The sequence below is a fragment of the Aspergillus caelatus genome (assembly GCF_009193585.1).
Source record: "Aspergillus caelatus strain CBS 763.97 unplaced genomic scaffold BDV27scaffold_35, whole genome shotgun sequence".
In the NCBI taxonomy this organism is placed as follows: domain Eukaryota; kingdom Fungi; phylum Ascomycota; class Eurotiomycetes; order Eurotiales; family Aspergillaceae; genus Aspergillus; species Aspergillus caelatus.
The window spans coordinates 98,390-112,849 of record NW_022475298.1 but is presented as its reverse complement, the minus strand read 5'-3'; the positions used below and the strand labels follow the sequence as shown (position 1 = coordinate 112,849).

Sequence of the window (14,460 nt, the reverse complement as noted above, 5' to 3'; positions counted from 1 at the left end):
CCCCCAGGTAGAAATATTACAGTTCTTCTAAATACTACGGATAACCTTGTTATTTCTGTTGTTACCTAGAGTTACTTCGTATATACTCAGCCAACGCAGGTGACAGAAAATACTTGATGGTAATTTGCTACACTATCTTCATACCGTACAATTAATATTCCCTTCCAAGGTCATGGAGGAGTATGAATTAATACCCAGCCAAACCCAATCAAGGGAGAGAATAGCCACCATCAATAACAATATTGGCACCAGTCATGTAGCTCGACGCATCAGAAGCGCAGAATACATACGCCTATCAACCATATGAGCAAATCACTTCAGTGTATAGGGGTATATACTTACACCCTTAAGCTCATAAGCCTCAGCCATCCGTTTAGCCGGAATCATATCGAACCATTTCTCCCGCCACTCTTTGGGATGAATGTCCAGAATATCCGTGGCAATAAATCCAGGAGAGATACAGTTCACACGACAGAAATCTATCCATTCAACCGACAGGCACTTAGCCATCTGAACAACCGCAGCCTTCGAGGCATTATACTGCTATCATTAGCCCAGCACAACCCCCACCGGAGCCCACTTACGGCAGCTTGTTTCTGAGGCACATTCACCAAAGTCGCACTAACAGACGCCGTGAAAATAACATTTCCGTATCCCTGCTCCTTGAAGATCCGGGCCGCAGCCTGGGCGGTATAAAATGCACCGTCCAAGTTAACCTTGGTAATATTGTGCCATTGTTCAGTAGTGTAGTCCTCTGCAGGAACGTTGGAGCAGATTCCTGAATTTGCGACAATGATATCTAGTTTCCCGAAATCCGCGGTGATTTGCTTGATTGCCTTTTCGATGTCTTCTTGGTTCGCCACGTCGGCTTGGTATGCGGCTGCTTTGACGTTGTGTTTGGCTGCTATGTCTGTTGCAAGTGATTCAGCCGTCTTAGATGAATTATAGATCAGGGCTACCTATTCCGTCGCTCAGTAGCGTGTCCATACTGGCAAATTGAGGGATCGAGGTTTACATCAGCTCCTGATTCTGCCAGTGCTATTGACACTTCCAAACCAATACCACGCGCGCCACCTGAGCAGATATAGGATATGTTACTGAACGCATGTTAGGTGGTAGTACTGCATAAATCGAAACCTACCAGTCACAGCTGCGACTTTGCCTGAAAGGTCAAAAGCCTTGAGTACGTGTTTGTTTTCCGGCTGTGCGAGAACCATTTTGATGTGCTTGTACAGAGTATGCCACAGTATACAGGTATAGTATGAGTGTAAATACTGAATGAGGCTGTTAAGGATGAATGCCTTGACATGGCTTCGGGCAACCCCGCAGATACTCAAATCCCCGCATCGGAGATTCTCCGGAATGTCAACTACCATCAAAGGATCAATCTACAATAGACCCGCACGGTGAAAGAGGATATCAATAAGCTTAGAATTTTCTATCAGGGGAAACACCTAAACTATATAAGACTGAGGTTAAATGAGCTGAGGAAACCATGCGCCTACACAAAATATAGAAGAAAGTGCGGCTGACTTCGCCATCATGGATAATCTCCAGGTTATGAGGGATAAAAGAAAAAACGACGTCATGGGAAAGTTCTGTCTTAAGTTTTATGGTCGCCTAATTTAATCTACAAGCAGAATCGACGACCATCTTTCACTCCTTTGGCTTTTGCGAATATTCCAATCTTCTTTGATTGGCTAAGATCAAGTCTCATCATCTGAATGTATATCAAACTTCGAAATAAGCCAATACGGCAGGCAATAATCGCATGGCTATTTCAGAAGTTAAACCCGAACCTGATGTATGATTTTAGGGCAAGTATGTAAACAGCCCGCAACTTATCAACCCCCACAAGTGCTTCTCCACTCCCCCAGAAGTTCCTCATAAGTTCAACCTCTCCCCAACTCACAGAAACCAACACAAAGAGACCCTTACTACTAGTTTGCACACCCCCAAATAAAAAAACTAAATTCGTATCAACGCCGGCTCATACCTCCACCCATCCACGCGCACCTCATACCCACCCGTCACACCGACCACGGTCTCGCATCGCCTGAACCCTACAATCGGTCGACGGACCCTTACCTCCGTACCATCCGGATTCTTTCTAGTAAACTGGTAATAGGTCTCTGGATCCAGGAGCAGTATCAGCACTTGGGCCACGACATAGGCGCTCAGCACGATATGGCTTATGGTCGTGTGCGGTCCGTATATGAAGACCATTGCGACCCAGGATGTTCCGAGTAGAGCCGTCGCAATTAAACATGGCGTTTTTGGGTATGGACAGGTGTAGTATGTTTGTGGCATTGTAGGGGTTTTGTTGATTGCTGTGGGGGGTCGGTTGATTTTATTGTTTGCTTGGGTGTTTGTTTGGAGGATGTTGCTCGGGTTTTGTCTGGTATTTTGCTGGTATATCTAGTATCTAGTTGTATGGATTTATCTTCGTATATGCTCCGAAGTAGGGAACTGGAAGATTGATGGATGTCATTGGGAACAGGAGGTGCTGAAGGAATCATGTGAGATGACTTAAGCATTGGACACTAAAAGTAGCGCGAAGGATTTAGTGTTGAAAATCCTCCTAGTACCATGAATATGTGTCTGGGATTCCTTCATGGGCAATGATCTCACCTATTAGAGTGCCCTGAATTCGATCTGAAGAACAGCCACCAAGCCGAATTTTCAAGGCTACCAACTGGATGGCGACTTCGGTTTTCCTATAACATACGGCAGACTAATCCAGCTTCCAGACAATGTAAGATATTACCAACTTTACAAACACCAATACACTATATTTCAGCGCATTAGATCTATGTATTAAGTTCTACTATAGGAAAAGAAAGAAATTTCATTCTTCTGTCTACCGCCCTCCTGCCCGCCCTCTTGGGTCTCATGTAAGCCCTATTTTGTTTCAGTCTTACGAAAACCTCAACTATGTTCCGATAGACTCTGGTTTAATTTCCAGCTTAAAAGGGCGCTGCATCGTCACTGCCATCTGAATCTTCTTCATGACTATCTTTTTGACACCTTCCAACAATGTTATATCGCTTGCTGTAGACATCAAACCATTCGTTGAGGATTGTTTGCTCCAAGTCCCCCAGATCATCATATTCTGGTCTGCAATCTGCAGGATTGCAGGATGACAACGCAAGGGCGCGAGAAGGATCCTTTCCCGCATATACTAGCCAATTATCAATGGAGTTTATTATCCAGAGAATAAGGACCATTTACCGTGATAACACCCCTCAGGAGCAAAGGCAGGGTTGGTGCTCACATCGAAAACTACCCCTTTAATCGCAAAAAGCGTAGGACGGTTGGAATCAGAGCCTATGAAGCATAAAAATTGTTCTTTCTATTGGAATTGATTTTCCTCTCACCATCTGACTGTGCCAAGTCTTCCAGGCTAATATGATCACATTTAGGAGGGTCAAGATTGTCCACGTGTTCGGACATCGCATTATAAATCGGCAACTTGGCGTTGCTTCACTAGAGCCAACCACAATAGGCTTTTGATATAGGCTTTAGAGCAGTTTTCTTAGACAGTACATTAGAAAGTCCCAGTGGTAAACAAAAAGACCATGTTGTAAGCTCCACTATATACATATCTGATCATAGCGCAGAAGAGAAATATTTTGCCTTTACAATCCTCATAGAGTTTGTTCGGCTGGTGCTATAATGTGTGTCACTTTCATGCTAGATGGTCTGATTCCAACAAATACATTAACCACTTATAGTGTGTCTCCATCACATCTGATCATATATGTACTGTGCCATGGTACAAGGTAGAATGGAAAAAGTGCAAAATAGTGGCTGAGAAATATCTGTATTCTTGTCACAGGTAACCACTTTTCCTGCACTCAACCTTAGCCATTACACAACGATTAATTAGGGTACTACAGGACAGTACCCAATAGCAAACCAAAGGTATGTTGCCATCTAGGCTTCACTAGCCAAATCCCCAACAACTACAATCTGTGTGGCACATGAAACATTTAGTGCCACAGTTATGGTACGCCCTCCGGGCGGAAAGCTGACTGTCCCATGATACATTGGATTTACATTTTCCCCTACGCAACAGCTTCTTCCATAATGGATTACGCGGCCTCCAGTATGATTAAAGTGAGAATATGACTCCGTGGAGATTTGCGGGATACTTTCGCGCGATCCCCTCCTGGAAAAGAAATTGACAGATTTGTACAGTCTGCGTAGTCTAGGATTGTGTAGCGTGCCCACGGAGTCGGAGAAAAACACCGACTTAGAAACAAAACTCTACACTACTGGCATCAGACAGTAATCGTGCCCAAGGCTTCTCTAATACACAGTCAACAGCGATCTCTGCTCACCCATTTGGAACGTTCTTTATTGATCGTGATCTTTTCCTGCATTCGCAGAGAACATGGGCCGCTGGAACAAATGCGAGTAATAAAAATATGACGATTAGTGTAGCGAACATCATAGGTAGCAACTGTGGATATAGTACATTTTCGTTGAAGTTCTACAAAGTTTACAGATGAAGAGAGCGATTCTAGTCTAGATGTAATTTTTGACGAGCACAGGCACAGGCCCGCCTATAAGTGATATATCCGTCACGAGTAATTGGCTTGACGTTATGGCATCCATTCGCAGTCCCTGGGTGACCAAGTATATACGATATATCAATATTCGTTTGGTCTGTGGTATCGAGCGTCGGAATGTATGTGATATTTTCTCTTTTTAAGTCGTACATTAAACATAATGACTATAGGGCTAATGGAAATACGGAACGGCATGTGTTGTATATAAAAGTAGGAAAGAGTTGGAGGCCTTCTAGACTTACCAACCAACAACCTAACTGCAACAGAACTGCCACCTTACAGTTGAAAATCTCCGTGGCTGTATGGCGTCTATTCAGTAGTTTCGATGGTTCGTTTCCCGCTAGCACACTATGCGCAGTAAGAGGTTTCTTACATACTACATCTGTTTGAAACAGAGTCTATTGTACCCGAGCCTAGATCACAGCAAATGGGCGCTTGTTAAACCCGTCGCTTGTTACTGCAAACATGGTCTACATCGAATTTTGTGGTTCAGAGTTTGATTATACCGTACTGCAGATAAGCGGAGGTCGGCTTATGGCTCAACTAGGTTGAGGTGGGCCATCGCTACTAGGGTAAATTAAGCTTTTCTATAGTACTAGAATCATAAAGAAATAGCGATGATGACCCGCCTGCGTCACATCGTCAGGCCTGGACCTTCCCCGACCGTGGTGAAGACGATTGCGTGTACATGTGGCGTGGCACCCGCGCTAAGCCCTATAACTACTAGTAGCGCAGAGACACCATCGCTTCGTTCTATTCGTGAATTCGGAATCACGTACTTTACAGCAAGTTTGTCTGTAACGGTAGCCAACAATGTATCCAGCTCTCAAAATTGGGTCTCGTATCAGTTAAGCCTTTCTGCGCTAAAGTCCTTTCCAAAAATGGTAGCTTGAATGCGCATCCCTGGTTCTTACCAGAATTAGAATCCCTGGTTGCGGATGTTACGAAAGCTTCTGTTGGAGTTATAGGCTTGCATCTGTCTAATAATAAGGTTTACTCTGCAATGTCCTTTTACCACTAGTGACATTTCGGTCCGGCTGGCTAGTAATTTACAGTATACCCTTCAACCATTATTTTAAAGAGTGCCACGCGGTTAGGGGGGCCTTGTAAATGGATTCGTTATTGTACAATCTTCCTAATCAGTGCCTTGTAACAAAGATTTGGATTTTTCCTTTTTCTGACTGTGAAATGTTATGTTGTTCAAGCTATATCTCATGGATTGTTTTAGCTGGTAGCTTATCAGGTTAAGATTCTTATAAACGATAATTGGTACCTGAGACTTTCTATGCTCACTTGGATTCGTTAACAGTATTCAGTGCTATTCAAGTGCTACTTTTGAACTAGTGGTAGAGTGACTGATCTCCGCGGGGTCTAGGAAAACCCCATCGACCTCACGAAGAGACTTGTCGAGGATTGGTCGAGGCAACGCAATTCCATTCCCAAATATCCATTTTCCAGTGGTCACGGGGCTTGGGGGTATTATGGTGGCTTTATTTCATGGCAATGTCGTAGAGGGAGGCCCCAGCAGGCTAGTTCCATAAACCAATACCAATGAACTACCTAATTTGGTAAGCCGCGGTTCCCGCTGAACCCTTGCCAAACGAACTCTGGTAAAAGAAGACTTTCTATCAGCTTGAAAGCTAGTGGCCACTGTAAGGAACGAGCTAACAGGCTGATACACCACTTAACATACACCGCGATTGGACAGCCTGGATCGATCCACATATAGCCCCGCATTGCTGCCCTGTCAGTCGGTGATCGTCGTAGACCCTGGAGTCAGACGCTCCCCTTTCATACCTCGATGCATGTGTCATGTATGTGCTGTTTAGTCATATAGATACATTCTTAGTCTAAAGCTAACAACGACACTCCATATCACGCTCATTATCCATATATTTCTGCCAAGTTATTACGCTTCCTCTCTTCGACAGCTGCATCCTGACTGAACAGCTGTGCTGTTATATCTCCGCCCCGCACCCATAACGAGATATCACGGCTTGACTCCCATTTGAAGTCAAGTAATCTCCAAGTCTTGGGAGATAAATATTGCGGACATTCTAGGCCCGTTCTCAGATACAAATTGCTCTCAAAAATCGATTCTAGTACTTACCTGGTGCGTTTGAATCCTTGCAATAATAGGAAAGAAAATAGTAATACTAAAATCACCAGACTCTCGACTCCTCAACTGAAAATGGCATCTTGCCTGAAACAGTGACCCTATTTCCCACCTTCCCTCCCGATGCAGTTCCACGCAGGCCGGCATTGGCCAGTCTCCGACTTTATACGCTCTGTTTCACTAACCCGGAATTCTGACGGAATCCTGCCAATCTCTCAAACCGAAATGGACCTCAACACGGAAAGCCATTATCATAGGTGGCCCCATTAAACGGCGGCCTTCTGACAGCGAGAGCCGCGGCCTAGAACTATATATACGGCTTGTCTAAAATGTCCACGGCCTCATTCCAGAAACCTGGTCATCATAATGAGTCAGCTGTTGACGTTCATCGTTCTCGCTATTCAACATTACCACGCTATAGTAGATTAGCTGGGCTGGTTGGCATAACGGCGGCAAGTCGGCACACCCGGTTGGTGTCCTGCCCCTTCTAGGTGTTGTGGCTTTTTTTTTTCTTTCTGGCAAGTAATACTGAGTTTCTCATGAGGAGCATGATTATGTTCTATACTATATCCCCAATTGTAGCAGACAAAGGTGAGGCTCATCTTATACGGGTTATTGGGGTGGCCCAGAGTGCTTACGAGGACAAGGCGAGTTTGATGTAAGGAAATGATAGAGGGACGGTCCTTCCTTATTGAACACCAAATGGCAACGTTTAAGCTCGTGGTTAAAGTAGATTGCTCGGTCTATGAATGTACACACATTCATTGCCTAATCTAGAATCTCTTCTGCCACCTGATTCCCGCTGAACGTACTGTATAATCTATAGAGTAGAAACACTACAGAATAATAACTAAGGTTTTAATATTATGAGGAATAGTAATGAAGCCTTACATATTATTGTTACAGACCCAAGTCTATTTTCACTTGTCGAGAGCGGACTCACGAGGCAGAATCTTAGGATGCCCTGGTACTGAAAAAACTCTCCTATAGTTACGTCATAGCAGAATTATGTACATCGTAGAGCTGAAGAGCACTTTCGAAGGTGGTGTTCATCTTTTGTTGGCAACCATAGCTGGGTGAAGATGCTGTATTAGCGTCTAAACATATATTCTCTATCTATACCCCCATGACCCGGGGTCAGAAGTTTCAGATAGCAACTAGTAAACTGAGACACATAGTCAATGCAAGAAGCGCACTCTCGAAATTCTCACCACCCTCACTTTCGCCTTGTCGAATTACCTGATCATTCTTTATCAACCCATAGTCATAGCCATGCTATAAGAAGGGGTGGCAGCATTGACTCGAGAGATTTTGGGAGCCCTCATCTCCTTGATGGGCTAACAAGCATCTTAGCCAGGTGGGGTTGGTCGACACCTGAATGCGAAGGCCATTTTGTATCCCGAGCCAGCTCGGTAGATCAAGGGCCTCCGGGATCTATAAACAGCTTTCCACCCCTAGGAACGTTCACCGATCACTTCGGCTCTAGTCAGACACCCGTGACAACCACCGCAACAGAAGGGGAATGGCCGGCATCATTCACAGCAGAATACGGGAAATTCATCAAAATCATTCATTACGGATGCTCCAGTACCATTCAGTTATATGAAAAGAGGGCTACTGTACCTAAGCTACGCTCGTCATCGGTTGCCTGTCCCGAAGAATATATACTGACGAGATCAGGAGAGCTATCGACATCCAAGACGATCAAGGAACTGTATGCAGTCAAAGTATTCCGCCATCCCTACTCCCCGCACCTTCCTCGAAGTCGAAATCCAGCTCCCGAACTCCATCACCCCAACATTCTCCCGATCATCGATATTCTCTACAATGTACGGGGACATCTCTGCCTTGTGATGCCCTACTGCGCCGGTGGCGACTTGCACTCTTTTCTGTTGGAAAGAGGGATAGGAAGACAACATCTACCCACCGACGAGGCGGATTGTTTGCAAATGCAGATAATGGGCGCGATTGCCTACTTACACGAAAACCGCATAGCGCATGGAGATATGAGACCGGAGAAAGTGCTTCTCACGACACGAGGCGCAGTGAAGGTAGGTGGGTTCGGGGAAGATGAAGAGGCGATTCGAAAGGTGGCTCAATTACCACAACGTCATTGTTCCACCTGGTCTTGTGCAAGCCTCAGTGGTGCTACAACTCCAGGCTGGGACTCCACATCAATTCTGTGTATATGCAGTAGGGCCTCGAAGTTGAGTGTTCCATATCTTCCTCCAGAGAGGTCTCGTGACCAATTTGGCTCTCGTGGTCAAGGGTATGAACAACAATACAACCCTAACGCTAGAGCGGGCGATATCTGGGCTTGCGGCGTAATTTATATGGAACTGCGAACTGGCCAGCGCCCCTGGCACAGCGCCCAGATAGATAATCCAGACAAAAGGTTTTCCGAATATCTCCGCTATCGTTTGAGGGAAGATGGGTATGGTCCCATTCAGACTCTCGGAAACGTAAGTTCAATCAAAATATTACTGTTGCTGCCACGCCACTTGATAACTTCAAACCTGTGATATCCCCGTGACTCTTGGCGAGCACTGAATACGGCCAAGCTGACTCGTAGTTTCGGACTTGGAAAGGAGCGATGCCACAACGTGGTTTATGCCATGTTACATCCAGATTCGGAGTTGCGAATAACTGCGTCGGAGGTTCTGAGATCAGAATGGGCACTTGGGGTTGCGGTTTGTGAGGTTGGGGTCAGGGGATTGTGATGGCGACGGACGTTCTCCCGCTCTGACCAAGATATATGGCCTTCCATAGCGAAGGTGTGATTAAGTATCGAGTTCGGTGTGTTTAAATTTCGGATTACTGTATGTTAAGTAGAGTCGAGGACTTCAGCAAACCATTACATGCCAAGAAGTACCTACCTCTTTCTTGTCGCCTCCGTGACTGTCACACTATTATTCCATTATTATGGACGTGTTGTAATCAGCGAGTTCCTGTTTACAACTACGGAGGTGGCTTTCTCATCACAGTGCGTTGTGCCTCAGTACCTATGATTGAGATTTTCCAAAGCTTTACAAAACTCTCCAAGTTTGGATCGTCTATTGAAAGGTCTATTGTAGAGTGAAGCGCGTTCATTCCGATGCAAGAAAATGATTGATCCATCTAACAAAACATGAAATATAGAGAATGAAGAGAGAAAGCAAGAATTCTACCGTACAAGCACTGTGAGCTCTTGTGTTGCAGGATCAGATTAACAGTGAATAGAGCGGACTTAGTGCCTCATCTTATCAGGGCCTAGGCCCTGATAAGATGCTGCCATTTGCTCGTGATGAGCTTAAAGGCACATGCCCCATCTGGGCAAATCGACCCTTCTATACATGACACACCGCGGAGCACAGATGCATCTGCAAATATAAACATGGATGTACTTCAGAACACAGCTATATGATGAGTTCATATCCCTGTGTTTTCGATTGACACCCCCTACATTTTCCTTGAGACCTTAGATCCCTCTGCCGTTACACGGTCTGTGAATTGCAAATGAAGCTGGTTAGGAAAATCAAAAATTTCATTATAGTATATCTACCAAAGGTATGATAGCGAATATGAACACTTGTGTGAGCCTTACGACATCATCCTACTAGCGTCATCACAGCCATCGTCCAGGTTCGAACCATCACAATAATGAATATCTTTGCCTTCCCAGTCATCTTCCATTCTACTCCAAGGCGAGCCAGGTGTTCGTATGTGAGAGAGCACTGGAGAGACTCAGGCCTATCAATCTTGACCCGAACGATACTGATCATGCCATAATCAAAATCTCTATTTTGACAGGTGTGATCCCGCTGATGAGAAATGAAATCATTCCCATTTTCCTTTAGCGCATTTCTTTCTGTGGCGATCTTCCACTATACTGGCTCTTCCGTGCAGCACCGTAGCCTGGAGGCGAAGGCTGCTCATTGTAGCTGACAAAGGTGAAATTTAAGAGCTGAGTGGCGCCAATAACTTTCAAAGAAAGCTTGGGGGAGTAGTTACCCGCAGCAGGCGGACACTCATCATAGGTATATCGAGACAAAAGACAAACAGCATACTACTCCAGCCATTTCTGGACTTGGAGAACCCCATAGGCGTATATAGATTATTAGACGACAATCTCAATTGAAGCTAACCTGATCTGATAACAATGCATCTTTCTACTGGTGGCCATAACCAAAGAAATAAAATCGACGCGCAAGCTCTCATCATTTATGCCTAGGTTGTATGCAAGTCCCGTAGCTGTATGATTTAAGGCAGTAACATCTATCAATATTCTGCAATTGGTAACGGTGAGTACTGTTCCCTTATTGTTCCTGCATTTCATACTGAGCGGAACTATAAAGTATCCTAGGTCACACAATCTTAGTCTATTTCTTAGTAACGATAAGTTCTGATGTTTCTTTGCTGATGCATTGACATGTTGGCATAAAGAAGTGCAGAACAAAAGTGCCAAACAAACTACGAAGTCCAGATGCCTTGGCATTGTAGAATTTCTAAGGGCTTTGGGCGCAAATGTCCACCCATCATCTAGTGTGCAACGCCTATTTGAGCAATTAGCAACGGAATGTGTTTTGAAGCTGCACCGTCTGAACCTAAACCGAGTTGTCGGTCAACCTCGCGGCAAGGAAAGTGGGTCCCGTTGTTAGCAGATTAGCTGTAAGCACTACTAAATGACCGGGAGTCATAGAATAATGCAGGGAGGTCATTGATCACTGCAACTGGTTGCACTTCATCAGAGCGATGTCCCGGAGAATTACAACAGATACATTAGTTTGCCGTAGTTCGGTTGCCCTTCTAATCGCGGTATTTAGAGCTTTACGGAGATGATGGTGTAGTCTAGATTTCAGCAACGGACACTCCGGCTAAATAGCAGAGCAAAGACATCTGGAACCGGAAACCACCCCCGGTTTCATTAGAACGAAGGCTATTGTTCCACGAATATAATTGGTGCCCTAACCATGCCCTTCCTTAGCGGGAAACGAGAATTTACCTTCCGTAGGGTGGGTGGCCTATACCATGGACCTCTCAGCGATTTATTGGTTTTGTCTAGATTCTTGTCTTTCCACCAAGTACATGCATCGTTGGAGGTCAAATTAGCCTATTACTGTTTCCCCCTTTTTTTACCGCTCGGAGCCTAGATTTAAATGCAGCAACCATATCAATCGAGGTAAAACTGATGTTCTGGTTTGGCAGAAGGTGCTTTTATTTAGAGTCTCCCCGTTAATTGGGGGGTATTAAACGGTGGTGCATAGCCTTCTAAATGGGCATTTTCACAGCCTCACGCTGTTCAGATCATATAGCAGCTATTCTATGATGGAATCCGGTAATGAGTCGAGTTCAGAATGTCATGCAAAAGCCATAACTTCACCTTCTTCAGAAGGAATGAGATTGATCGTAATGAATGTCTGTTTAATGGCTTTTACGATGACATTCACTGTACTGCGAATGCTCTCGCGGTGGCTGAGACACCAGAAGCCGTTTGGAGAAGACTATCTCCATATCATGGCGCTGGTAGGACTCTCTGTGCTTTCTCCTGCTTACGGCTTTTATTCTAATAGTATATTCTCTGATAGATCTGTTTTCACGGATTATGCTGGCTTAGTATCGCAAGTAAGTCGAGTGTAAGAAGACATGATGATGCCGTGCGAGAGCTGATCAAAATTCAGTGAGTGTGAGAGGCTTCGGGTGTCATACTTGGGAGCTCCAGACCAGCAACATAACCGAATTGCTTAAGGTGAGTCCTTATTGAAAGGAGCCAAAGTAGGCACATATAAGCCTTCTCAAATCCCATATTGATTAGCCACGAAATATTCATAAATTAATATAGAATACTACTGACGCATACTCTAGATGGCCTTCTCGACTGTCTTTCTCTACGCAGTTTCGCTGGGGTTGGTAAAGATAAGCATATGTTGGTCCCTCGCACGAATCTTCTCAACGCCGCTTCTTGTATTAAGTGCCCGTGTGCTGATGGTACTATCCGCTCTGTGGGCTCTAATTACTATGTTGGTTTCATTGCTTTTCTGTCAGCCAACCAGCTTGAACTGGACCATGGCCACGGGCGGACACTGTGTAAACCTGAAAGCAGCATATATTAGCCTGGCCTGCTTCGACGTTCTTGTCGATCTATTTATCTTAATACTACCATTCCCGACGATCTGGAATCTTCAGATGTCCAGTGCAACTAGGGTAGGGTTGATTGCTATATTCAGCATGGGTATACTGTAAGTTGTACCACAGAGCCTGACATAAATCCTCGAGCTTTTCTCCCTAGTATCTGTGGCTAACACACCATCTTTTGTCTCACTAGAACCATGATCTGCGGGATTCTGCGGCCAGTCGTAATACTCCGCGTATCCGGAGAAGACACTCTCTATACTGGAGTATTGGGTCACATTTGGACGATTGTGGAAAATGGTGTTGCTATTATTGTGAGCAGCGGTCCGTTCCTTCGTCCAATATTCGAGCGCGTTTCAAGCGCATTCATGTCGCTCGCTCATACAATACAAACCACGGCTTCGGGAAAGCAAAGCTTTGGTCATACAGATGACGAGAGGAGCTTATTCACAGGCACTCCAGCAGGTTTCCCACAGCAATGGAATCACAACGGAGAAAGCCTCGAGCTAACAGACCCGCCAGAGCGGAGGCACACTGTATGGCCGTCAAGGTCCACCTTGACTATGGTTTAGTTGTCCTACTACCTCATGTTGCTCTTTTGACTGCTTGGTTACATCTTTCGTCTTCCACAGATCTTTTTCTTTGCTGCTGAAATTGGATCTCACTGTGATCATCTGGTTGGAATTTCTGTCTACGCATATTAGTCTCCTGTGTTACGTATATTAATCGATACTATGGGATATTACAGCTCCAGTAAAAGCAGGAGCTTTCCTTAGATTACTAAAAGCATTTTAATTACCGTAACAAGATTAGGTCAGGAAGTCTCGTTGGTTTGTATGCTACGCGATAAGTTTATAGTTTGATAAAAACCAACCTATCGAGTAGGTGACGCTGTGTATTAGCTAGTAATCTAGGTGTACCCCTGAACTCGCTGAAGTCCAACAACATGAGATCTGAATTTTCTATCTTAAGGATCTAAATAACTTGAATAACGTGATTCCCGGTTGAGCCCAACACCACACGCGTTGTTGCCGCACTTCCTATATTAAAGAAATCAAACAACAGCTGCACCACCAGAAATGGCCAAATCATTAAAATCTCTAGTGGAACAGGGGCCGTATAACTAGTCTACTGGACTTGTCAATAAATATTGTGTTAAAACGGAGAATTCAACAGTGGAAATAAAGATTGGGAAGGCTTCCAGATAGATAAGCCTCTAGATAGATAGTCTTCCGGAGTATTTTAGAAAGAGGTGATGTCTAAAAATAGTAATTTCCAGAAAGTGTATTTAGAAGGTTAGTATTCAAAAGATCTAGACTCGCTGATGCGTTCCCTAGAATAATAATAGTAAAGCGATGTAGGCGATTTCACTGCATCTCTTCGAGTGGAGGATCAGGCGTAGGGGTGAGGGAAATCGGGCGATGAAAGCAATATGAGTATTATATATATATATTGGTGGTTGCCGGAAATTAAGTAGACTTTTGTCCAAGAATTATAGATCTATGCCGTGCCCTTAGAAGCAGGTTATATGTGACATGCTTGGACTGGTAAGTATTAAACGCATTGTTATATGAACAAGGATTCCATGTCACTCCCCCAGACGTTAAGAGAGAAGCCATGAGCATAGCCAAATCAAATGCCAAAACTCGTTATGACCGGCTC

General features: G+C 44.6%; 3 protein-coding genes across 3 annotated transcripts; 1 reads left to right on the top strand and 2 right to left on the bottom strand.

Annotated features, from left to right (window-relative positions):
- Positions 1 to 208: 208 nt before the first annotated feature.
- BDV27DRAFT_154917 (SDR family oxidoreductase) lies at positions 209 to 1,217 on the bottom strand (the record flags this gene model as incomplete). Its single annotated transcript, XM_032072049.1, has 5 exons — positions 209 to 292; positions 343 to 540; positions 585 to 959; positions 1,016 to 1,074; positions 1,142 to 1,217. 5 exons carry the CDS (start codon positions 1,215 to 1,217, stop codon positions 209 to 211), a joined length of 792 nt encoding a protein of 263 aa, XP_031930566.1.
- A 1,749-nt stretch (positions 1,218 to 2,966) lies between these two features.
- On the bottom strand, positions 2,967 to 3,453 carry BDV27DRAFT_154916 (cytochrome b5; the record flags this gene model as incomplete). The annotated part of the gene is made up of 3 exons (XM_032072048.1): positions 2,967 to 3,181; positions 3,232 to 3,327; positions 3,378 to 3,453. 3 exons carry the CDS (start codon positions 3,451 to 3,453, stop codon positions 2,967 to 2,969), a joined length of 387 nt encoding a protein of 128 aa, XP_031930565.1.
- A 4,292-nt stretch (positions 3,454 to 7,745) lies between these two features.
- On the top strand, positions 7,746 to 9,428 carry BDV27DRAFT_123772 (kinase-like domain-containing protein). The gene is made up of 2 exons (XM_032065940.1): positions 7,746 to 9,152; positions 9,279 to 9,428. Exons 1-2 carry the CDS (start codon positions 7,872 to 7,874, stop codon positions 9,408 to 9,410), a joined length of 1,413 nt encoding a protein of 470 aa, XP_031930564.1. The 5' UTR covers positions 7,746 to 7,871; the 3' UTR covers positions 9,411 to 9,428.
- The last annotated feature ends 5,032 nt before the right edge of the window (positions 9,429 to 14,460 follow it).

Coding starts and splice junctions, on each gene's coding strand:
- BDV27DRAFT_123772 (XM_032065940.1), top strand. CDS start 7,872: ATGCAAGAAGCGCACTCTCGAAATTCTCACCACCCTCACTTTCGCCTT. Junction 9,153..9,278: donor CCATTCAGACTCTCGGAAAC/GTAAGTTCAATC, acceptor GGACTTGGAAAG/GAGCGATGCCACAACGTGGT.